General features: G+C 33.8%; 1 protein-coding gene across 4 annotated transcripts in view; it reads left to right on the forward strand.

The window, feature by feature from the left end:
• The window catches only part of FSTL5 (follistatin like 5), an 849,524-nt gene that overhangs the window by 52,868 nt on the left and 769,719 nt on the right, over positions 1-26,937 (forward strand). For all 4 annotated transcript variants that reach the window (XM_058276333.2, XM_058276388.2, XM_058276438.2 and 1 more), the window contains exon 2: positions 16,540-16,681. In XM_058276333.2, the coding sequence (XP_058132316.1) occupies positions 16,556-16,681 (126 nt within the window). In that variant the 5' untranslated portion in view covers positions 16,540-16,555. The remainder of the gene's footprint in view (positions 1-16,539; positions 16,682-26,937) is intronic.

Here is a 26,937-nt window from a genome sequence, read left to right on the forward strand (position 1 = left end):
AAGTGTGGAAATCAAGAGGCATAACTTTGTGGAGAGCTAGGAGAAGTGAGTGGCAAAAGCTTAAGGTGTCTAGGGGAGCAGATAAGGCAGTCTGGAGATTTAGATCTTGTGGAATCAAGGGAAAGAACACTTTCATGAAAGTTTTTGAAAGTGTGAGAATCAAACTGTTGACTTTGGGGACTGGGATAGAATTGATTTGACGTACAGAAAAAAATACTAGTGAGTACAGCTGCTTAAATGAACTTTTATGCTAAACAAGGTGGATACATTTAAACCAGGTAGTGGATGTAGCTTGGGGAGTGGATGTAGCTAAGTGGTTGAGCACCTGCTTCCCATATATGAGGTCCTGGGTTCAATATCCAGCATCTCCAAAAATAATATTCCAGGGAAGCTGATGTGGCTCAATGCTTGAGTGCTGGCTTCCAGTGTAAGAGGTCCCGGGTTCAACACCTGGCCCTGATACCTAAAAAAATAAAAATAAATAAAAATTTAAACAAAACCTGATCATCAGACAAGTTAATCACTAGGCTCATGACTGAATCTGTAATGTTCTCAATATATACAGAAGTCCAAAGATTCCAATATAAGATCTGGGAGACAGATCAAACACTACCTATAGTCCTAGACACACACACACACACACACACACACACAGAGAAAATAAATACATGCATACATAAGTGAAAGATGAACGTGGTCCAGAAAAAAAAAATTGTTATAATGCACAAAAAAATTATTAAAAATTAAATTAAGATATAATAAATAAGAATAAGTTGATATTTTTAAAAGACAGAACTATTTTAAATTTTTCCAAAATACTTGTAGATATTTAAATAAAAATTGAATGGAGAGGTTACACATTAGATTATACATAAAAGAAAAATGTTGAATTGTAAGGCAATACTGAGAAAATCACCAAGAATAAAGTGATGAGCAACAAAGAGAAATAATAAATTTAACAAGATGGAGGTTAAAGGTTACCAAGGAAAAAGAACACTGGTTAGAAGGGAATGAAAATTAGATTGACAAGATACTTCTCATCAGATATTAATATTAAATGCTAGAAGACATTTGAAACTGTTGGGGACAAAGTACTAAACTTAGAGTTACTTAGTTACTAAAATATGATTCAATATAAAGACTAAGACAAAAATATTTTAAGGCACAAAGAAGAAGAGAATTTGACTCTCATTGAAGCACACTGAAAAACTTTGGAAAGGCTGACTTCAGCAATAAAAGTGTAAACCATTATGCATGCATGGTATTCAAGGAAAATGGTAAATAAGATGTTAAATAACTACTGACTTTGAATGTATTAACTGTTTCTTTTTTAAAGTTGGAGCTAATATTCTTGCTACTTTCATGTGGGATGTTGATTTCCAAAAGAGTTTTAAAGCATGTAAAAAAGCTTTTCTTGATCACAAGGAAAATATATTGAATAATTTAGATTTTGTGTACGTGTGATTAGTTAAATTCCACCTTTAGTTTCTAAATAAAGGAAAAAAGTGAATGTTTTTAAAAGCATATCAGTGCAAAAGCAAGTATGAAAGAAGACCAAAGTGTCGATATACACTGATCAAAAGAAAATCCCCTAAATTGATTTTTGAAATAATTTCAAATATAGCCACAATTCTAATACATGGAAAAAGATTAAGTTCACTTAATAAAGACAGTTCCATATACTGCTAAGGTAATAAACAGCTAAAGTAAATTATACTGATGGACTTAAAACACTATCGGAAAAAACACAATAGGCAAGCAACAATAAAATGTAACATGGCATATAAAATTATTAATATGAGTAGATTTTAAAGCAAAAGATAAAATATATAAGGAGAATTACATAAGTGTTAGAGGAAAAGTCCACTAGAATGATTTAATAATTATATTGCTTAAATATAACAAACTGACTTAAACCTTACAAAATATAAATTTAAAAAATGCAAGGAGAAATTGACAAATACTGAATTTTAGTGGGAGATTGCAGCATAGCTTAATAAGAAATTGACATATTAGGATGACATATAGTTGGTTATGGGGTAGAAGAACAAAGCGATAAAAAAGATTGATTTAACATGCTTATGGAAGTCTATGTCCAAGAAGTAAATAAAGTGCGTGCATATACACACACACACATGCAAACACACACTTTGAGAACTGTGAGGGTTTGAATTTTGTGAATCACAGAAAAGATAATGTTCTTGAACTTGTCCATTTCTGTGAGTGTGGGGCCCTCTGATTGCATTAGATTCAATTAAGGGACCCTCTTATTAAATCACTTTAGATCACTTTAGTGCTTTTTCCTGGACTACATCAGTGAAGTGTGATCCTGGTTGGGTCTCTGCCCTCTTGCTGGGTCTTCTATAAAATGAAAACACATAGAAAGAAAAAGAAGAGATACAAAGAAAGAGAGCTCTGTCATTTTGACAATGCCATTGAGAGAGAGAACTTCAGGTTTGCCTACAGCTGCAGAAAGACAGAAGCTCTGAGATGCTCGACAAGATCAGGTCCAGGGACAGAAGCCTGATTGCTCACAGCTGAGCTGAGGAGAAAGTAGAGAGAAACCAGCAGACATGCCATCTTTCCTCACCACATGGCAATGCTCCAGGATCTGGTAGCAGCCAACCTTTGGTGAGAAAGCATCTCTCATGATGCCTTGAATTAGATGTTTTCTCAGCCTTGGAACTGTAAGCTTTACCCCAAATAAATTCCCTATATAAAAGCCAATCTATTTCTGCTAATTTTGCATCAGCAAAATTGTCATAATTTAGCTAATTATGACAAGAATTGAACCAAAGTGAATATGATTTATATCTGTTTTAGTATGCTAATGGCTTCCAAGGCAATATGCCAGAAATGGGTTGGCTTTTACAATGGGGCTGTATAAGGTTAAATGGTGTCCAAATCAAAGAATCATCAGGTGATACTTTCTCCCTAAAGATCAGTACACCGTGGTGTCTCCCTTTTCCTTTGGGTCTTGTTGCTTCAGCTTCTGACTTCTTTCCCAGGTTCCTTGATTTCAGCTTCTTGTGCTCATAGTGTTCTCTCTGCTCCTGTGTCTTTCTCTCCACAGCTGTAGGCTTTCTTCTCTATATATTCATCCTGTTTATTTTATAAAGGATTCCAGTAAGAGGATGAAGACCTACTCTGAGCTATGTCCTACTGAAGTAATATAATCAAATGCCCCTTGACTTGACTGAAATAATGTAATCAAAGGGTCCCACCTACAATAGGTTCAGGGAAGCGAAGCGGACTTGGCCCAGTGGTTAGGGCATCCACCAACCACATGGGAGGTCTGCAGTTCAAACCCCAGGCCTCCTTGACCCATGTGGAGCTGGCCCATGTGCAGTGCTGATGCACACAAGGAGTGCTGTGCTACGCAGGGGTGTCCCCCATGTAGGGTAGCCCCATGCACAAGGAGTGTGCCCCATAAGGAGAGCCACCCAGCACGAAAGAAAGTGCAGCCTGCCCAAGAATGGTGTTGCACACACGGAGAGCTGACACAGCAAGAAGATGATGCAAAAAAAAAAAAAAGAAAGAAAGAAACACAGATTCCCAGTACTGCTGATAAAGACAGAAGCAGTCACAGAAGAACACATAGCGAATGGACACAGAGAGCAGATAACTGGGCAGGGGGGAGTGAGAGAAATGAAAAAATATATATATCTACAATAGGTTCACACCCAAAGGAATCAACTAATTTAAGAACATTATTTTCTGGGGTTCACAAAGACTCAAATTACTACAACGTCTAAAAGGAAGTTTCAAGGTTTAAAAAAGGCTTCACACAGAAACCTTCTTAAGACATAAGGCAATTAAATCATAAATAATAAAAATGTAAAAAAAGGATGTTTTAAAAGCTAAAAATGCATTATTAAATAACCCACAGATTAGAGGAGAAATCACTAAGATGTATAAATATGTATAAACAATGAGTAAATGACAGTAAAATATAATAATACAATTTAAAAATTAAGTAGTATTTAGAGTAAAGATAAATATTTAAATTCATTCATTAAAAAGCAAAAGGTTTTCAAGATAAACATGTAAACCCATTCTAATTCAGGAAGGAAGAAAATTATTGCAAGTATGTCCAAGCAATCGAACAATAATAAAAATATAAACAGCAACAAGTTGAATTCATGGAAATAAATCTAACAAAAATGTGGATAATATTCATGGTAAATATTATCATAAAATTTTAACAAAAAATATAAGTATAGCCCTAAATAAATGTACTGCTATACATAACATTCTTAAATATTGGAAAACAGTATTGTAAAATGACAGTACTCTAAATTTATGTGCTTAATGCAACTCAAGTGTTAATCAGAAAATAGAACCAAATGAAGAATTCAAGAACAGATCCACAGATATGGGGAACACAATATTAGAACAAGGAAGAATTATAAATCAGATAAAGTTTTCAAAACCATAGCTGACTTCTCACAGTACAAAAAATAAAATACTTTCATGCTACCATACACTAAAATGAATTTCAAATTTATTTAAAACTTAATAGATAAACTTAAGGGGAAAATATGAGAACATGTTTGTAATGGGGAATTTATTTTACTTAAACATTATAGTTTTATCAAAACCATTAAACAATTCAAAACATTATGTACAATACAGTTTAAAAGTTCTGAATCAGATCAGAAGGCAAAGTTGAAGGGAGACTGTATGTGTACTCTGAATTAGTTTCCTAAATGCTTATTCCGCAACTCTATCCCCTTGGGATTGGATTTAGCTCTTTTTCTGTTTACTGGACAATCACTGGGCTGAGTTAAATTTGTAGCTTGCCTTTTCAGGAAGCCTAACCAAATAAAAGACACATTTGAGTGTGCTTGAGGGAAATTTTGATCGATTTTCCAGATAGTATTCAGTGTTGTCTTGTCTGCTCTCTGGTTGTTCAAGGACCCATTTTACAATAGATTCCTTTATCAAAGAAACCCTATAGGTCTTTCTCTCAGCTACTAGCTCTAGGAATTCATTATGGTAGTTTCTGGTTCTAGTTCCATAAGAATAGAGTAAGGGAGATAAATTTTATGAGCTATCCTGGGTCCCAATAAAATTCCCTTGATGGTTTTATATTCCAGAGGACCAAAGTCGCTAAATCATATTGATGTTGTCAGGGTTAGTGTGGATTTTGCAGTTACATGGGTCTTGAAGTAAGCCAATTGTGGGTAGCATAATGCTACTAAATTTGTGTTATCTGTCTTCAGTCTAGTGACAACATATTGTAGGAGTTGCATGTCAATCTCAATTCTGTGTGATTAAATTCAGTGCAGTATTGGTCCTACATTTAATTTAATTAAATGCAGCATCCCAAAAGATCTGGTATATTGTATTCTGAGAGATCAGACTGGTACCTGTGCCTTGTCTTTGTTGTTTTAGAAGCATTTTCTTCAGAAGAGAAATGATCTATAACATTGTTACGGACATATTATATGGACATCTAGTCTGTTTTAAGTTAGTAGATTTTGATTTGATAGCTTCTTATCAAGAATATGGAAGTATTTGGTATACCTGTGCTTGGAATATAGTAAATATCTGATAAATACCTTTTTATTATTATGTTATAAAACATTATTCTATTTTTTTCCATTTATTTATTTATTGGTTTTCCTCTTTATTCTGTTGTAGACATCCTTAGAGGTTCAATTATTTGCGTATGGAAAGGTCAAGACTCAGTAACAATTTTGGGAAGGAAAAGAGATTTATTTACCACCAGTGGGCTTGGGACCTTTTTGTTCAAAACCCGAGCCCCAAATAAGATTTTTGAGTTCTTTTTATACAGAGGAAGAGTTAAATGGTCCTTAGTTTCAGTGCTCAATAAGTTTGAATTGACACATAGCCCCCACATTCTAGGTAAGCTTTCAACACATTTGGTTTGCATTTTTCCTGAATATTTAAAGTTTATAGAGTTTACATTGCTTAATTGTTCTTCCGGGACTGGAGTTGTTGCCATGGTTACCAAGGGCAGGGCTGCAGCTCTCACTGTTGGACACACACAGCTTAGGTTATCTACCAAGAGATGAACAGCCCCCACCCATAGCCTATATCAATTCGATTGTCTTTCTTTCAAAATTTGATAATATTTAGTTAAAAACAATAACAAGACCTTTTATCCTTGGCCTATTTTTCAAATTTGAGACACTAGTAGAACATAAAATATAAATTCTCACGTCTCAAGTTGAAAACTAATGCCACTGTAGCTGTGTTATTTACTCTTCCCTGACCTGTGTGTTTGACTACTGTCCACAATGGACTGCATAACTTGATGGGACAGTTAAAAAATCTTTAAGAACTTTTCTGTAGAAGTTTCAGCCACTCTTGTCGGCTTTGATTCCTACCTCTAGGAATGTGCTCAAGTCTTCAGTTAAGTCAGTTGAAATTTATGTATTCATCCAGTTTTCTTTATAATTTCCATAACTTCCAGGAAACCATGTAGGTTTTTTATTATGAGAAACTTGGTGACAATTCTTATGGTAAAACTAAGTAACATTAACTTATCTTCCTTCCTGCCAGAATGACCAGCTCCCTTCTTTGGGGAGGCATGGGGTAGTTCTGATAAATACACTTTGTCCAGATGATTCCTACTACTTAACTGTGGACTCATCTTGGACTCTCCACACAGTTTTCTGAATATGAACTAGAATACCTATGAGACTCAGATGACTTGAATGAATGGGCAAGTTTCCCCCATGGTATTGCAGCTTTAAATACAGAGGAAATTAAGTTTTTCCCTGTGCAGCATTTCATTGTTAAACTGTGACAGGGTTTTTTTTCTTGCCTAATAAATGTAGTCCCAGATTTAAAGAACACAGACTGCTAAAAACCTAAGTATGGAGTAGACTGAATTAAAAATCTATCTGACATTGACAAAATTGCAATGATTTTTTTTTTTAATAGCAAATAAAATCTGTAACATTGTACCTTAGGGAGTTTAGGCAAAGTCAGTCTTAAGTGCTGTATTCTTCCTTAATTTCCATTTTAAGTGCTTATCAAGGTAGATGGCAATGAATTTCAAAGACAGAGCCTATAATGGTTTTCTCTTGTCTTGACCCAGGGCAAGATTTTCAAGGTTATATAATGTATTCTTGTTTTTAAACTTTTAAGGAATCTATCTTTCACAACATATCATACAAAATTTTGGGTGCAGCTTTAATATGAAGTACTGTAGCAGGCTCTTGCCTATCTAATCTATAAGAAATAACTAATCTTTAGCTAACATTTTCTAGTTAGCAGTAAGATAACTTATCATATTTAGAAGGAAAAAAATCAACAACCTAGGAACAATGTGATTGCATAATCTTAGCTTGCATGATAAATTCTCATTGGTACTTAAAAATAAGTAGGATTTTTTTCTTAACTTTCACTAATATAACCCTGAAAAGAAATAAGGATTTTTCCCTCAAACTTTTCTTTAAATGTGTGATTGAAAATAAAACTAAAGAGACAAAAAGCTATAATTTTTGTCATTCTGATTTAATTTTTCATTTACAAAATATATTAGCTTTAAGAATTGGGATAAATGAAAGAAGAAAAGGAGAGTTTTAAATGATAGCTAGAAAAGAAAAATGAAAACATAAGAATATTGTGTGATTGAAGCCCAAGGGAGAAAATCTCAAATAATGTCATGGCTTCAACGAGAGCAGTTTCAATGGATTATTTGGTGGTGGAAGCTGAGTTGCAGTAGGTTAAGAACTGTAAGGCAAGTGTTAAGAAAGTTAGTTTATAAGCACAGACACAAGTAGAATCGATAACTTCTGACTTTTAACCTCTTACTCTTTCTACTATAGCATGCTGTTGTTCAAATATTAAAAGTATGTTTCCTTATTTGGTACATTTTCAGAATGAAATTTTTCAGTTTCTCATCTACAAGAAGACAGTGTTTATTTGATGTCAGATTTCTGTGAAAATAAACTAAAACATAGAAATTCATCATGTGGAATAATTTGCATGTAAAACATAATAACAATATTTAAGTCACTTGTTTTTTTGAAACTATTACACATAGGCCAGGTAGACACATATTATAGATGAGATTAGCTGAGTGCAACATACTAATTTATATCACATTATCTTGGCCTCATTAGGACAGAGTTTTAGCCATTTTAGCTAACCAGTCATTTACTTTGAGAGATGAAAAATGAGTAGCTATATGCTATATTGTTCTTTCTGCCTAAATTCTAAGCACAACTGTGAACTATTTGTAAATTTGTAAAAATTAAGAAATTCCTTGGATAAGTTAGATATACCCGAAGTTTTATTCCTTTTTTTACAGTTTTAACAATGCTTTAAAAATATCCTGTGATGGGGACAAGTGTAGCTCAGTGGATAAGCTCCACACGTATGAGGTCCTAGGTTCAATCCCCAGTACCCCCTAAAAAAAAGAAAATCCTGTGCTATACATTACCATTTTCTCAGTGAAGGTTATTGTGATGGAAAGAATGGATAAACACAATTTTCCAAACATACTACTTAAACAGTAGGATCTCTAAAATTGATGATGCTGGTGTCCTGTCAGTAGGCTTTCGGAATTGAGTGAAAAGTGAAGATGAGGTAATTTGGGCTCACATCAACATGCTTAAAAACAGTTCCTTAGATACTATTGCATCCTGTATTTATACATGTGTGTCCTTTTTATCTGTAGTGAATAGATTCTAGTCAGGTATATTGTAGTAAAAAATAAAAACAAACATACTGGACTGGAAATCAGTTCAGCTGAATTCCGGACCCACTTTTTTTTTTACCATGATTATACCTCTTAACCTTTCTGTATCTCATTTTCCTCATATATAAAAAGAAGGGGTTACACTAGGTCTCTAATGTGTATTTCAATTCTGTTGTCTAGGTTCAATATTGTTCTTAAATATTATACTCTAAAAATATTGTTTTTGTGCACAGAAGAGTTAATATATTTCTAACATAAATAGTTTTGTAAAGCTAAGATACTTATGGGAAACAAAATACCTACCCCCTAACAGCCTTCTAATAATTTGTCATTTTCATATTGGTTTTGTTAAAAGAAGAGTACATACACTTAAATTTTTAAAATGTAATTCAGCATGAATACTTTCTTCTAGTGCAAGCCTTAATTATTATGCATTTTATATTGCAGACCTTCTAAAATGGCAATGAATGTATTTTTACATATTTAACTGCTTCTTTCAGGTTCAAGTTAAGCTGACTATTGAAAAGTATAAGTGATTAGAATCTAGACAGTTTTGTTCACCCAAATTAATGACTGATGTGTCATTGAAATAAAAGTGCTTTCTTCTTGGAATGAGTGATATTAAATTAGTGGTTATAATTCTCTTTATTTAACCATTATCTTTTCTGCGGTCAAAAATACCCTGCATACTAAGAACACTGAATAGGTAGTAAACTTTCCATATAGAACATTGGATTTAAAAGTTTTAGACACTTTCACAATATGAACCAAAAAGGCATAGAGTTCAGAACTAAAGAAATTACCAGATTTCCAGTATTTCCATGTATTTGAATGATCCTTACCTATAGTGACTGAACACAGAAGTCACATAGTTATTGCTCTTATTACTGCAGAACTTATTTGTCCTTTATTCTCACTGGCCTGGGTCTTCAGTGTATGTAAGAGAAAGACTCTTTCCTACTAATATTCAGTAGGAACCATTAGTCTTATTTTTCTCTGTGGCTTCCTATTGTGTGGGAATTTCTCTATATTTGCATCAATGTGTATATTAGACAGCCAAAGGGGTATGATGCAAAGTACCAGAAATCTACTGGCTTTTATAAAAAGTATTTATCTGGGGTAAAAGCTTACATTTACAAGGCCCTAAAGAGACCAACTCAAGGTTGCTTTCTCACCAAAGTCAGCTGCCATGTGTTGAAGCAAGATAGTGGGTGATCTCTGCTTGGTCTTTCCTTCCTTCTGCCTCTTAAGGCTCTGTGGACCCAGCTTCTTCTGATCTCAGCCCTAGGCTAGCACAGGGCTTCTCTCTCAGGGCATCCTATATCAATCTGGCATAGGGCTTATTTCCTTCCAGGTTTTCTCAGGTGCTCAGCTGCTTAACTGCAAACTCTCAGGCTAATGGCTTAGCCCTCTTCTGGGTCCCAGGATCAAACATGACAGAGCTCTCCCCTAATCCATGTGTCTTCTTGAGTGAGTGTCCACTTATAAAGGCCCGCCAAGGGAGTAAATACTCAACCTGAGTTATATCCACCTGCCCTAGTCCAATCAAAGCCCTAATCTTAACATAATTTAATCAAAGACATCTTAGCTAAATCTAATAAAATCAAAGGGTATCATACCCAGAGACATAGATTAGTTTATAAACATAATCTCTGTTTTTGGGATTCATAAATAATCTCAAACTACCACAGTATGCATATCTTAAAAGTAGGATTATATGACAAAACCATGGTTTGAATTTTATTGAAGTCAGCCTTGGGTTCAGAAACCATCTGTGACAAAAACTTGAACATTTCATCTGCAGAAAGTTTTCTTTCTTTATATGTAATTACCATATTAGGAATAATACTAACTCGTAAATATTTGGGGGAGATTACAAACCACAATATGCATCCCAGTATGTCTAATAGGCTACAGAAAATACACTGTGTATAAAAAGAATGGATTATTTGGAGGAAGATTTTTCTTCAGAGACATGTTAAATTAGAACTCAACCACAGAGTTCAAAGCAATGTGTGTGGAGTGAAAATGGGTCAAAAGGTGAAAATAGTTGTTGCAACAAAGCTTATCTGATGGATGTAAGGAAAGGCTCTCAATTACAGTTGAGTTAAAGAATGAAAAGATAGCCAGCAGAAGCTTTTCCAAAGAAGCTATACACTGATAGGCCAATTTTGATCCGGGGTGTAAAAGAAAAGCTTTTTTTTGTATGTATGATAACTGCAGCTTAATTTCTAGATGGATTTTATAGTCAGTTTGAATATTTTCAATTACATGAAGGATATTAAGAATCAATAAATGTATATCTAATATGTTAAATTGATTTCTTGTCATCACATAGTCATTTATTCATGAATATATTATTTACAACATATATTTATCAAGCTCATGCTGTGTGTCTGGTGCTGCTCTAATGCACACAGAGGAAAAAGGAGACCCCGTCTTCATGGAGTTAACTTTCTGGATAGAGACAGAGAATAAAACACTAGTTCATTAAACATATAGTATGTCAGATGATAATAAGAGTTTTGATTTCCAACCTTTCCATTCCAATGAATATTGTCATTTATCATTTTCCCCAACATTCCATTTCATGCTAATCATCTTCTCTACTTCGCAGCAGCATTTAACATTCATTATCCACTAAACCTGCCTAAGGGTTTTAGTCATTGGCTCTTTTCTCCTCTTTAACCACACTGTGTTCCCAAATTTTACCTAGATATGATGGTTTATAATTGCTAAAGTGTCCAAACAGGTATCTACAGTCCATACTTTTCTGTTGAAATATGGGTTCCCATATCTCAATGCTTAATTAACATCTCCATTTGAACCACCAGAGGACATTTTAAAACAAAATATTATTATCCTTTCCTGAACTTGTTTCCCCCCACATCTTCAGCTGCATAAATCCAGGTAGAGAGAATAACCTGGATACAGTTGCTCAAATATACAGACTTATCAATCCCTTCTTACAGATGGAACCCAGAGAAGGTAAATGATTTCTTATGTCAAAAAGTATGGTAAAACATAGTCCAGAAGGCAGTTTCCTGTTCTCATAGAATTAGAGGGTGCTAGAAAATAAAAGGGCACTAATGATCACTTAAGCCCTCCCATTTTTATAGAACAGAGGAAAGAGAGGTTTTTGGAAGTTAAGAAACTTGCTAGCTTGTGGCAGAACCACTTTAGGTGCTGTCTTCTCTACCATGTTTTCTTTGGTGGTAGTCCTTCTTGAATCAATTTCCACAGTGCAAGGTGACAAGTTCCATTCTTGTTCTTCCACTCAGGATTAAATTGCTTCCTTTATTTAATGGTCCTTCATTTTTCCTAATATTGCTTTGTCAGAACACATTTTCCCCCTGATACTTTCTGGTCAAATAGTTAATGGTTTATAATGAAGACAGATATATAATCCCTTCCCTTCCTTTCCTCATGGTCTATTGTAAAATGACAACTCTAAGATTGATTTCACTTATTAAAGAAAATAAATGTAGTAAAATTTTAATAATGTTTATTTAATAAATAGTTCTACTTTTCACGTAAAAAAAGAAAGGGAGATATGTAAAAATTGCAGCAGCGAGCAGCAAAGCCTTTGTGAGAATGTCAGGGAAGAGATAGGAAGAGATAGGAGCGGTCTCTAAAAAACCTAGAGTTAGTTTAACAGGACTGATTGAGAGGCAGTGAGAGTACTCCAGAGGAATCCCTCAGGGTACTTGACTTCCCAGCACCATTTGATAAATGTTGGAGATTTGCTTCACCTTGACATCTTTTCATTCATAGATGTGAGACTATTGTTTTTGTCCCCACCTCAAAGGCCGCATTTTGCTCTTAAGGCAATACTCTTAGTTTGTTTTCCTAATTGATTAGAAGTGAGATTCTAGAGAATGTGTAAACAAGTTAAAATCTTTCTAATTTGAATCTACTTAATAATGCAACTACTCTCTATCTACCACCATGAGCAGCATGGAATGTTATACCATATGGTTTAAAAAAAAGTTACTTTGCTTCAGAGAAAAATAATGTTTTTGGAAGAAGAGAAACCTCTGTTCATCGTTCTCACACTTTCTTAAATTTAGCTTTGTTAAAGCTAATGTTAGGCAGATACTTTTTACATACATATGCATTTTGTTTCCTCTACGTTAATAATAAGGTTGTTTTCTGATGTTTCCACCCAAATGTAGAGGTTGCAAGGAAAAGTGGCAGGATCGTTATTGCACCATCTGTTCCAGCTGGTTTGTTTTAGTCACATGCTTTTCAGTGTTCTTACTGAGCTGTCAACAAACTGCCAATTAATTATGAAAACCTAACAGGTTGTCACAGGTTACTATACTGAAAAAAGTGAGATCACAAATCAGAATATCTTGGGATCGATTACTGCTGATTTACCAACAAGCTTTAGAATACCTTCTTGGATGAGTGAACTTTTAAAGATAGACGCATGACATCTTTGGATCTTGTAGCTAAAGAGAAATTAGATGACAGCTTTCTTCTGGCATCCCTTGAGAATGTCCACCTTTTAGTGTAGGAGGTTGTTTGATAATTATATAATTATATAGTTGGAAGCAATTATTTTTCTTAGTAATATTTGAGTGGAAAAAATCTTACAAAACAGCCATTCACAAAAGATAAACACAGAAACCAGTGTTTGTTCTTTGTCTTTTCTTTCACTTGTTAACACTACAGTGCTGATTTCAAATGCCTATCAGTAATAGGAAATGGATATATATATATATATACGCACACACACACACACATATTTGTTTTTCTGTAACTTAGCATTGCTAAGGAATTTTAGAATTGAAAATCATAAGACTACCCATGAAAAATTTAATCATGGTTTATAATAGAGAAGTGTGTTAAACTAGGACAATTAGGTTGCACTTCAGCACTAAAGATTTATAAATGGATTTATTTTAATCAACTTTTTTAAGGCACATATTATTATTTCTAGCTCACTGCATTTTGGCAGAGAAAATATTTCACGAACGTTGATCTAATTATCAATCCCCGGTTTCTGAGCTATTCAGTTACCTATTAAAATTACTGAATTTATTATGCATTCACTATTTCTTGTAATAGATGAGGTACTGGTAGCCCTGGGTAATATATATGTAGGCACATGCATTCATGCACAAACACACACATATAGAGAAGAAGAGAGAGGGAGGAAAGAGAAAACAAGGAGAGGGAGAGAACTCCTTATAATGAGCACTTTAATAAATTTATGACCCTATATTTACTCAAAGGTACAGTGGGACAGGGTCCTTTTTAAACTTCTTGCCTTCCTTTACTGGTAGACAATATAGGGAACCTAAGTATTCAGAGCCTTATGGACACTATCCCTGTACCTGGGGTTTTATTGGGGCTTTACCTTGTATTTTAAATATTCCTTCCAGCTATCTTAAAAACAGATATTTACCTCTGAGAGAAGAATTAGAATGTATATCAAAATGACAGAAAGGGATGGATTGCAAATGAAAATGATTTTGTTTTCTCAGGTTGGTTTTCAGATTCCTTGTAGCCATAGTGGAAATTGGAATTGCATTCAACATTATCAGAATGCTGAGAAACAAGATCTTTCTTTAACCTTGTATGTGGAATGTCATTCATTTATGAATGCATTTTTTTTGTGTTTAGTAGGTGCCAGATGATTTGCTAAGCCTAGTTGATATAATATTGAAATAAAAAAAAAAAGATCTCTGTATTCAGGAAGATATTAATCTGGAGGAAAAGGCCAACATTATTCAAAGACTTATATTCAGGATACATCCTTTCATAGTGTTGCTCCACAATGAAGGAAAACTGATCTATGGGATCAGAAAACTAAGAAATGTAACTCAGGCTTGATGTCGAGGGAAGGAATTCTTAAGGGAGACTTTTGATAAGTGAATGTTCTTGGGTGATAAATAGGGGGAAAGGAACATATTTAAAGCAGCAGAAATAGCTTACAAAGAACGTATGGTGGGAATGAACAAAACAAGTTCAAAGAACTGAACAAAGGCTAGTGTGGATGGAAAGCAGGTAACCAGAGGGAGAGAGAGACTTGCAGAGCCCAGACTCTGAGAGTTTTCGGGCCACATCAGGTCTATTGGCTTTTATCTTAATTGTAAATGAGAAGAGGTAAAGGTTACTAAAAAGGGCAATAATAGCATGATGTCTGAATTTAAGACAATCTCTCTCCTGTGGAGAATAAACTAAGGGTGCAAGTGTATAGCAAATGTGAAAACAGTAAGGAGGTTATTGGCACCGTTCAGTTGTGAAGTGGTGCTGATGGCTTGAACTAGGGTGTTGACAGTAGACTTGTAGAGAAATAAATATGTTGGAGATATAGTTTGAATACTGAATTAATAGAACTTATTAATGGATTTAATGTGAAGGGTAAAAGAAAGGAAGATGTCAAGAATGTTTCCTTTGTTTCTGTCTTGGGCAAAAATTTGGGAGAGCATGACTTTTTTTGAGGGTATGCTTTTGAAACATCATGGTGGAGCTGTTGAGTAGCCGAGCTAAACTCTTCTGGAGAGTGAGAAGAATATATAGTTAAAAATATAGTCTATGTTCAGAAACCTAGAATGATTATATGGAATCAGGTAAGAAGTGGATAGCAATGAGATTTGATAAACTACACCATTTACTGGCAAAATAGAAGAGGAGGATGATCCTGTTATAGGACTGAGGAGGAATTGTCAGAAGTTTTATAAAGGGAGAAGAGAGAATGCTTCATAGTCACTGAGCAAAGTGAGGATTTCTTGAAGTAGATGAATGGCTAATAGAAATCTGTTAATGAGATTAGAAATGTCCATAGGAATATTTTGCCAAGGAGACAGTGGTTATCTATGAGAGAGTTAAAACTTACTTTGGTAGAGTCATGAAGGCAGAAGCATGACTGAAGTGCACAACTGTAAGAAAATGGATATGAGAAATGCAACTCTTTCAGCAAGTTCAGAGAGTAAATAGGAGACCTTTTATCTGAATATACGGACTATTTGAGCACATTAAAAGATGGAAGAAAATAATTGAAAGAAGGAGTTTAAAAACATGGTTAAGAGCAGGGTAAATCAATTGTTTTAATTTCTCACAAAGTCTCATATTGAGATTAGCTTAGACGGAATGAGAGACCCTCTATTGTTACAGTAAAGAAGGAGCTGTATTGGAGAAAATGGTCAGTTGGATTATAGTGAACTAAAAGCATAGATTTGTTTGCTTTGAAAGGACATGTTCTTTATATAAGTGTATATCATTTTACCTCTTCTCTGGTATAACCAAAGACAAAGCAGCCAGAAAAGTCAAAGAACTTTCACTATAAATCACTTTTAAAGCAATTTTGTTTTGAGATATTCCTGGCAAAATGCACCAAAGACGTAATATAACCCATCTGCATAACTTCTGTTGATCCCAATTAGTGTATTAAGTATTTAATAGAGAAGACTTTCTTGATAACCTCTTACCAGTCTTTACCAATGAACTATAATAGTTATAATTTTATTTATTAAACTCATTTGAAGAGAAGTTCAAGTTTCAAAAGTAAGTTAATTATGTTCTGCATGGATTTCTTTAAAAATTAGGTATGTTTAAATATTTTTTGTCTTTCTCCTTGTTTTTATATTTTTTTCTTCCATACATTTTATAGACTTATATTTCTTATTTCATATTTTATAAGACTGTCTCAATGAAAATGAACAATATTTGGTATGATCAAGGAGATACTCTTTCTTGGGACATGTTTACCTATTGTAGATTCATCTGGCAATTGCAAGCAAATTTTTATTAGATATATGGAGATTTCTATGTGCTTTTGAGTATTTCTTGATAAATTTCTTTAATAATAATATGTTTTCCCTGATCATGTGCAATTTTCCTTTTAACAGGTGAAGAGCAATAAGAATGTTTAAGTGCTGGACTGTTGTTTTGGTTCTTGGATCCATTTTTTTGGAATCAGAAGGAAGGCCTACTAAAGAAGGAGGATATGGACTTAAATCTTATCAACCTCTATTAAGATTGCGGCACAAGGTACAGACAACATTCTGAACCCACTCCTATTACCTTGAAATTATGAAGTAAACTTTTCATTATCTGCTCTATTATTCACTTAGGAGCACTAACATGCTTTCAGTCAATATTATGAAAAAATGCTCATTAACAACAGGAAATGGTAGTAATTTTGGAAATGTACAACTTGGGGAATTATATAATTCTTGACAAATAATAGTGATGCTCATTTAAATGTCTGCCATTAAAGTTTACATGAATAATAATGTATCTACAAAAATAAGTACATATGTTAAGATTTAATAGACCAAATTTTTAAATTACTTCCATAATAATTTTAAGTTTAGAACTTTTAAAATAAAATTTAAAAAACAGCATTATATTCTACTACTTGCCATGAAGATTAACAAAAATAGAAGTCTGTGCCATGTGGGGATAGAGAAAGGATTCATTTCTATAGAAATCATTGACAATTTTGATTCATCAAAACTCATAATTTTGGCTTGTCTGATGGGCAAATACTTCACTTCTTTATTAGTATTTTCAAATATGAAGTGTACTGACATTAAAACAATATAAATTATGAAGACTAAACACTTATAATGAATTAAGCCAAGCTTTTATTTTAATAACTCCATGATACTGCAAATAAATATTAAGCAAAATTTTTATTAGATAATGTAAAAGTTTATAACACATTTTAGTTTCATAGAAAGTAGAAAAAGCACAAAAATTCTAATTATGGGAGAAAATTTTATATATTGTAAAAGTTCTTAAGCTGGTTCATTTTAACAATCACTTTTGAAATAAACATAAGTATACAGATTTTCTCACATGAACTCAATACATGCATTTGCATTGCATATATATATTTTTGCTGATATCCTTTCAAAGCATAATATGTTGATAAAATAGCTAGCTTTTTATGTGTCATAAAGTAGGCTAAGTTTTTAATATATTATTTTATTTGATCTTCAAAACTGTCTTCTTAAGACATCTTTATTTTCATTTCATAAGTGAGAAAACAAAAGTCTTAGAAAGGTTAAGGGATTTTCCCAATGTACACATTTATTAAATATATTTGTTAGGGTAGGATAAGATGCAAGATAGATTTGATAAGCAGAAAAAAGAAAAAAAGTAAAATGTAAAAATAGACTTCTATGACAAAAATCATTGTAAAAATTTGGTGATTTTTAAAAAAGTTTTTAAAATTTCTAGTCTGGATAAATGCAGTTGGAAAATTGGCCTTGTTCACTTGTCTTTCAATTATCAGTAATATCCTGTATCTTATCACTTAATCAACACTTTATCCCCACCCGAAACTTAGAAATAATGACTCCTTTGTAAATGTTCTCATAACACATGATTAATATTACATATGCAGTGAATATTCAGTTATGAAGTTTCTCTGACCTAAGTTAGAAGTACTTTGCAGTCAGAAATGATGCCTTTCTCATCCTTTTATTCTCAAGTGCCATGAAAATTTTAGATACTGTTTAAGGGATTAATGGCAGAAAAATGTCAGTTAGAAAGCATTAGTCTTTTCTAATTATTCCCCTGCTAGATAGATACAGTAAAAATATGATACATTGATACGAGTTTTAATAAACCATTAAATTAGAGAAACAACAGAAGGAGTTAAACTTTATAAAATTAACACTATTACCCCCAAAAATGATCTGTCACCTCCCAATCTTCTCCATTTCTGATTCTTGACCTCTAAAGAATTAGAAATAATGCCTAATTGTTGGTATTTAAAAGCATAGAAGCAGAGAATGCTATGGTAATAATAAACTTTCAAACTGCTTGAAACAATGGTGAGATTAGGATAAAAAAGGCATTTGCTGAGTTTGTGGGAGTATGTGTGTGTATCAGAGTGTGTCTTTGTCAGAATGATAGCAGAGAGCCTCTTAATTAGGCAAGTCATTTCCACTCACCATCATTCACCCATCTCTTCCTCTCTCCCCAGAACTACCTGCCCTGATACCCTAAAGAATAACCTCATTTTGGTTTTTATATTTGTTATGTCAGTCACTATTAGAATCCTAGGAATTATTTGTTGTCACAATTAGAATGCCAGAAATTATTCCCATCCCCATTAGTCTCCTATTGGTCTCACCACTTTAGTGGTGAGACCTTACCAAACCATGATTGAAAATTGAATACCCACAGGCCTTTCTTCTTTTTCTTTCTTCTTCCTTGCTTTATTTTCATCCACATAATGTATCACCATCTGACAAGATATATATTTCACTTATTTATTAGCTATTTCCTTCCATTAGGTTCTGAGACTCCTAATCATCTTCAGATATCCCAGTACCTAAAGTAATGTCTGGCACATTGTAAGCTCTCAGTAAATATATGTGTATTGAATGACTCCACCTGTTACCTAGTACATGGCTAAAAACAAGATGAAAGACATGTAATTATCTGAATTTCCATGGCAAATAGAATATCCAAATGTTTTTTCTTTTGTTATTTTATCAGAATAAAGTCAATATAATACTTAATACAATTAGAAATTGAATTACCTTAATGGCATTATATAAATTAAATTTTTCTAATTTGCTCTTTTTTAATCCATGTGGTTTTATTTGTATTGCAAAGAATAGAAATGTATATATATTTGTAAGACTAGAGAATATGTAAGGGGGGTTGCTATTAGGATTTAGCTTTACTAATATTACATTAGTTATCGCCAAAGGAGTTATAAAAATAAATAAATAATAGGTACAATAGATCTTGAGTTCTGGTTAGTGAATTTACACAGTTTTCTCAAAAAAGTGTCAGTTCTTTGAATCTGAACAAATATATGTGTGGAAGTCATTTTTACAAAATATTTATATGCCAACTGTATAATGAATTCCATTTTGGGAACAAGACATGAAATGTGATACTTATTTGTCATGTTACGTAGAAATGTTGTAGCTATAAATATAAACATTTAAGTACATATTTATATCATTTGCAACTATATGTATTCATAAACAAAATTGAAAATGCATTTATCTATACCTTAATATAAAATGAATAATGAATAAATGCATCATGCTAATTATAGAAATCTTAATTACAAATGTTTTTATGTGTCTGTGGGAGCTGATCACGTGCTTCCCCAATATGTTTACCCAGCAAACACTTATGGAAAATCAAATATAGGAATTCATTAGCACTCTAGGATTGTAAAAATATAATTACCAAATCCAAATTCTAAAATTATATCTTTTATTTACTATTTTAATTTTAACATTGCATACTATATCGTACTCAGCACTTTCATATATATTAACTGTTGTAATTTAATCCTTCACCTATCTCGGATGACGTGATGAATTTTTTTTTTCCATTTATTCAAATGGCATTGTTAAAACTCAGAGAGGTGAAGTGGGCAACAGACAAAATCAGTAAGATCAGTAGGAGGTAGATAAAAACAAAGGAAGACAGGAACTGGGGAAAAATTAAGATGATGACTGAGTAAAGCAACATGACACTGACCTCAAGGAGCAACTTCTAAGGTACTTCTAGATTGCTCCTCTGGCCCCACTATAAGCACAACCACACAGTATCACCATATCCATTTCTGGGTCTGACTGAAATAAATGTCTTCTCCTGAGGTTGCTGTAGAACTAGTTTATAGTTTATGTCAGCCTCCCAGTGAAGACTTGCTGGGAAGCAATAGTTACCACCCCTATTGCTGATCTGTGGCCAGGAATCTGGGTATTGATCAAAGCATAGTAACTATTAATTGGCATCCACATTTATGAGAACTCTCCCAAAGTTGGAGAATGGCTATACTCTGGGCAGCCCACACAAAGCTAGACTTAACTTGGTTACCTGGCATTTACTGTCTACCAGGTCCCCAGTTAACTTCATTCAGTACTTTAGGTCATTTCATTATATAATATACTGGTGTGGTAGGGGTTTTTATCTCTATCTTATAGATATTTTATAGACAAGGAACCTGGGGTTGACAGATATTTAATAATTATTTAATGTCACAAAGCTAGAAAGTTGCAGGATTTAAGATTTAATATATAGAAGTTAAATAACTTAATATAAGCTACACAATGAGCATTTGTAGTGATTCGACCTGTGTACCACAGATTTCCTCATCTCTCCTCATTCTAGTCATATGATAATAAGATAAAAATTACATGTCTTGATCATTTCTAGTTGGATGGGGACATGTGTCTAGTTGCGGCCACCAACTTGTGAGCTGAAGCACCAAGCTTCACATCTGGGCTGAACATCTGCTTACAATTGTAAAATCTTCCAGGATTCTCTTTTTCCTCTGCCATGGCAAAGAGCATCTGTTCAGGGTTGTGGCAGGTTAATCACCCCATGTGTGTAAATGACAATGATAGTAAAGCATCCTGAAAATCCCTGATTTTCTTGTAATGAGACATGAGCTACAAAATTTTGTAGATTTAAACTGCTGTGATTTGGGAGTTGTTTACTCATGTGTAACCCTAACCTATATCCTCACCAATAAAGACTGCGGATTAGAATTTAATTTACCCACAAATTCTCTTTTCTGTACCATTTTAGCTCCCAGTTTTATTTCCACTCTTGGCCTTGTCTTACTTCCTTTACTCTCTTTCTACTTCCTAAACCTTGCTGGATGGTGATTTCCCATCACAATTTAACCTCCTATTGTCCATAAAACTCTGTTATATGTATGTATTATATTTCAGTATATTACTATGTACCCTATATTACCTGATTGTAAATCCTGTGAGGGTCAGTACCATACTTTACATCTCTTTATCTTACCTGTAACACTTATCACAGTGTTGCATTGTTTGTTGATTAAGATAACCAAAGTGAGATTTGAAGGAAGATGGTATGAGGGGAGTAGGAGTGTTTCCTAAATATATCTAGTGGGACATTTAAGAGTCCTTAAAATACATGTATCTCCAAATGACCAGAGGATATGGCTAGCTTTCCAATTCAGATCCACCCTTGCAAATTGAAGTTGCCTTATGATTCATTTACTTTCTAAATAAAAGTTTTCGTCAGTAAGGGTGGTTATTGTGCTAAGAGGGACAAATAATTTGTACATTATAGTAATTCTGGAGAGTGTTGCTATGAACTGTGGTATGGTACAATTCAAAGAAGGTATTTTTGGGAGGCATTGGGTTTATTGTTTGTTTTTCTGGTTTGAAAAGAATGATAGATGTGGATTGGTGGAGAGTGGCAGGATAGAACTCTAGGGAAGGAGACAAACATTAAACAAAACATCAAAACTGCAACTGCTTAGAGGCTGTAAACCTTCAGGCAAACCCAGGAGCATTATTGCCTGGTTGAGGAAAAATTATGCCATCCTATCTGAAATAGCTGACTGCTTGCAGCAAGTTTGAGGGAAATCCCTTTAAAATGCTAATGTATTTTGCAGAGGTTAGGAAGCAATTTGGACCATGGGAGAGCAGATATGGGGAGAATGGCAAGTCAAAAGGAGTAAAGTTTAAATAATTAAGTAATTAATGGTTAAGGGATATACTAAATCATAGATATGATTTATATAATAATTTATAATTCATGATATTTTATATAACCCATATATAAATTCATTCCATATATATCCTAATGGCTGAAAATATTGTTAATACTCTTGAGAATATTTTCTAGTCAAATAAAATGTTTGGAAAATAATAAACACTTTGAAATATTTTATCTTAGAAATGAAACCCATTTCCCATCCTTATTGTAGCTATGCAAGCATTATTGAAAATTAAATAATTTTTAAAATGGGGTCCTAGATTAATAAAATCTAAGCACATGTAATAGGTTCATGGTCTTTATAACTGAGAGAAATGCAATCCAAGAAATCACATGAGTTTAACAAAATTGCTTGCTTACTCACTTAAGAGGCCTAGGAAGAAATCAAAACACAAGGATGATATCCTGCCATAACCCACAGAACTGAATGGGAGAGAGGGTAAACTACAATGTAAACTATAATTCATGCTTAGTGGCAATGCTCCAAATGTGTTCTTCAATTGCAATGAATGTACCACACTAATGAAAGAAGTTGTGAATTTGGGGAAGGGTGGAGGTGTGGGGAGTGGGGCATATGGGACTCCCTAATATTTTTTTGTATAACTTTTTATGTAATCCAAGTATCTTTAAAAAAAATAAAAAATATATTTAAAAAAAAACACTGAAAAAACCCACAAGCATTTTGTAAAACCCTTTTCATTAGAGATGCCCTCCTTTAGTTACTGATAGGATAGATGCTCTCTTGACTTTATAATTCTCATCCTCAATGTCTGAAAAAGAGTCTATTATGATGCTGATGGTTTGGAGGAGGAGCTCTTCTGCCCACTTTTCAATTTATAAACACCAGTAAAGCAGGGAAAACTATGAGTAAATTTTGTTTCAGTAGTTCAAAGAACTATGAAGGGTCTGAGATTTTCCTTCTTTGAAAGCTAATAAATTACCTGTCACAGTTTCTATCATGTCTTCACTGATAGAAGACATGAGACTCCGGGGTTAGAGACAAAGTATATTTTATTACTCAGAGTAATAGCAGTAGCCAGAGAATCATTAGTTCCCTAAACCAAGTTTTCAAAGTGCAGTGTGCAAAGAGCCAGATTACACCTGCAGGAGCCATCGGGTATGTTACAGGAGAAAACCCATGAGTACAAGGAAACCAGATCTCTTTTATGGATGGTAAGTGTGCCTGATCTTTATTCCAGAGGATGCCATTTTTATTATATTGGAAACTAAGTATGCTTGCTGTAGTGATGTGAAGCTGCATGTACCCCAATAAAACATGTTCTTAAATTTAATTCATTCCTCTGGGTGTGAACCTATTCTAAGTAGGACCTCTTCATGAGGCCACTTCAGTTAAGAATGTGTGGTGCACATCATCCGGGATGGGTCTTAATCATATTATGGGAATCATTTATAAGTGGAGTGAATTTCAGACATGAAGAGAAAGCCACTGAGAATGCAGCCAGAAGTTGGACATCAACAGAATCTGGATTAGAAGTGAGAGAACAAGAGATGCTGTCTTGTGTCTTGCCATGTGCCAAAGGATCGTTGGTGGGCAGACCCAGATCATTGTTTGGTTTGGGGTTTTTTTGGGGGGGGGATACTGGGGCCCGGGAGTGAATCCTGGACCTTGTATCTGGGAAGCCAGTGCTCACCCACCGAGCCACATCAGCTCTCCTGAGTGGGTTTTTTCATTTGTTTGCTTGTTGTTTGTTTTTTTTGTTGTTGTTGTTGTTTTGTTTTGTTTTATTTTTAGGAGGCACTGGGGACCAAATCTGGGACCTCCCATGTGATAAGCAGATTCTCAACCACTTGAGCCACATCCACAACCTGGAACATTGGTTTTTGAGAAGAAAGCATCACCTTGATTATGCCTTGATTTGGAGTTTCTTTTTGTCTCAAAACCATGAGTGAAAAAGTTCTCTTTTCATGGCAATGGCTTGAGCAGCCAACCATATGAAAACAGTACCAGAAGAGTGAGGAGCTGCTATTACAAATACCAAAAATGTGCACATTGCTATAGAATTGGGTAATAGGTAGAGGCTGGAAAAATGTTGAGGTTCTAGACTGGAAAAGGTTTGATTGCTTTGAAGAAACTTTTGGTAGGAATACGCATTCTAAAAGTACTTTCAATGAGGTCTTAGAAGAAAATTATCAATATGTAATTGGAAACTGGGGTATAGGTGATCCTTGTTTTAAAGTGGCAGAGAACTTGGTGAAATTGACTTCTGATGCCAGTTGGAAGGTAGAACTTGAAAGTGATGAACTTAGATATTTAGCTGAGGAGATTTCCAAGCTATGTGTGGAAAGTGCACTTGGTTTCTCATTGTACTTAGTAGTAAAATGCAAGAGGCAAGGCGTAAGCTGAGAACTGAACTCCTTGGCACAAAGAAACCAGAAAATGATGGTTCATATCTCTGTCTTTCAAGGCTAACACACTTGCCTTTTGCCCTCTGATCCAGAAGGAGACATCTCTGTTTTCCAAGGCCATTTGCTATGCAAGTATCCTTGAATAAATAGTCCAGAGCAAGGGGATGTCAGTGTTTCTGTTCTCAAGATGTATAGAAGCAATAGGCATTGGGAGTACCACTTGTAACACACAGGAAAGGAGAATTGCAATTAAGGAAATCTGCCTAAAGTCAGAATTGAATACTGTGTAGTCAAAGTTGATTTGAAGACTAGCTACATGCTTGTAGCTTCATCCTACTTTTTAAAAGTAGTTCACTTTGTCCTTTTAAGAATTCTAAGGGAAAACCTATTTTATTGACCTTACTTGTTTATTCCTTCAAGGTATTTTTGATATGCTGGGGAAAATTGGCATACAGTGGAATGAATCACTTTGCTTAGCAAAAGCAAGTAAATAAGGAGAAATATTTGAATTCTAAAATTCTCAAGATAAGGAACTACTACAAGAAAGTGTCTTTTGATCCCTTTGAGAAAGAATTCTCAAAGCAGCACGATTATTACAGATCTGTAGGAGGGTATGCAAAACAGGTGCTTCTTTCAACCTCTATGATCCTACATTAAGAAATTTTGCTTAAAGCTTTAAAAGTTGTTATACTTTGAAAAAGTAAACTTGTGTTCCTTTGAACATTTGAAGTTTAAAAATATTAAGAATGATGCATTAGCATTCAATTTGCATCTACTTAATGCAAATGTGCCCAAATAATCAAATAATGTCAAATCCATATAATATGTTAGAGTCAGACTTGTCTAGGATTCCAGAGAACTCTCCTAACTTGCCAGCCTAAGCACTGGTGATGTTTTCTACCATCTGAATATTCAAGTGACTTCAGTCACAACCTCTTCTATTATCTACACAATAACAATAATAATTAGTTATAAAACATGGTTTTACCCTTGTTTCCAAGTGTAATCATTGATTATTTTACTAATAAAGAAGTACCAGAATATTAGGATCTAGGTGAGTTAAATAAGTTTGTTATTTCTGCTCATTTTTCTTAATTGACTTTCAAATCTTTCAATTCAGTTGTCCTTTGTCACCGTTGTTCTCAGTGGGTAGTGCTGAGATCATATAAGTTTGCTAAAGAAACCAAAACTATTAGCCCAAATCTAAATTAATTAAGAGTATTATGCTGCTTCCTATTCAAAATATAAATTATATCTGCAATTGTTTTTTTAACTATTTTCAGTGTGGTTACTACAAAAATATAGGAGTAAGAAGAAAGATTATGAGTTAAGAACAGGTAAAAGTGGTATTCATCTAACCATTAACTTTAATATATTGGCAAACTATCCTTTGCACTTACTGCTTCAATGGGTAAATTGATTTTAAACTGTTTTGTACATTTTTCACTACTAAAATTCTATTATGATTTCAGTTAGCAAACCTCTGCATTATAAAGGAAAATATTGTGATTTATACTTGACATTATGCATGTTTAAAAGAAAAACAAACTATGGTTTAAAATACTCTCAGCTGCTAGAAGACAGTAAAAATTTTCGATCTGTTATTTATTTATTTATTTTTTAATAATGAACATGGGAAAACTGAGGCCAGAGGCAAAGGTTTTTAGTTGAGGGTGATACAGGTAGGTGCTGTTCAGCTACGCTTAGCACCCAGATTTCCTGTTTTCCAGAAAAGATATGTTTTCATTTAATACTATGTCTCCCTAAAATAACACTTCTCTTCAAGTCCAGTTTTCACCAACAAGAAAAGTGCTTTCACCTATTATTTCAAAAAATATTTCACTAAAGTGCATACTATATACATGCATACATGGTACTGAACAAATCAAATTTGAATTGAGTTCTTTTTAAATATGCAGCCTTATATGCATTGTGATTGCTGGTGAAGCAAACTTCTCAAATAAATTGCCTGAAAACACAATTCAAAACCTTATTTAAACTTACAGCAAGTTGACAGTTCTTCAGGGAGAGTCAGTGCAGAGATTACTTTATAGGAGGGAGTCTACAGGAAAATAAATAGGGTGACAAATTCTATTTGTTGGGCTAGACACAAGAAAAGAAAGCTTAGTTTAAAATGGTGAGCTTGCCACCAGGTAGTCTGAAAGTGATTGTGCCTTTATCAGCTGAGTGGGTTAAACATACAGATCTTCCAAAGAAGGAACTGCCAATCATCATACTACTAATGGGTAGAAACTTCAAGAAACAGAGATATTTTTCAAACAAGCTGTCATAAATTTGTTTGAATATGCTATCAAAAAGACTGGGTAGTTTGGTTTTGTTTGGCTTTGTTTTTTTCTTAAGCTAGGGTTACTCTTCTCTTTCATGATTTAAAAACAATGTTCCTTATCGTG

The sequence above is a fragment of the Dasypus novemcinctus genome, chromosome 1, assembly GCF_030445035.2.
Source record: "Dasypus novemcinctus isolate mDasNov1 chromosome 1, mDasNov1.1.hap2, whole genome shotgun sequence".
NCBI lineage: Eukaryota > Metazoa > Chordata > Mammalia > Cingulata > Dasypodidae > Dasypus > Dasypus novemcinctus.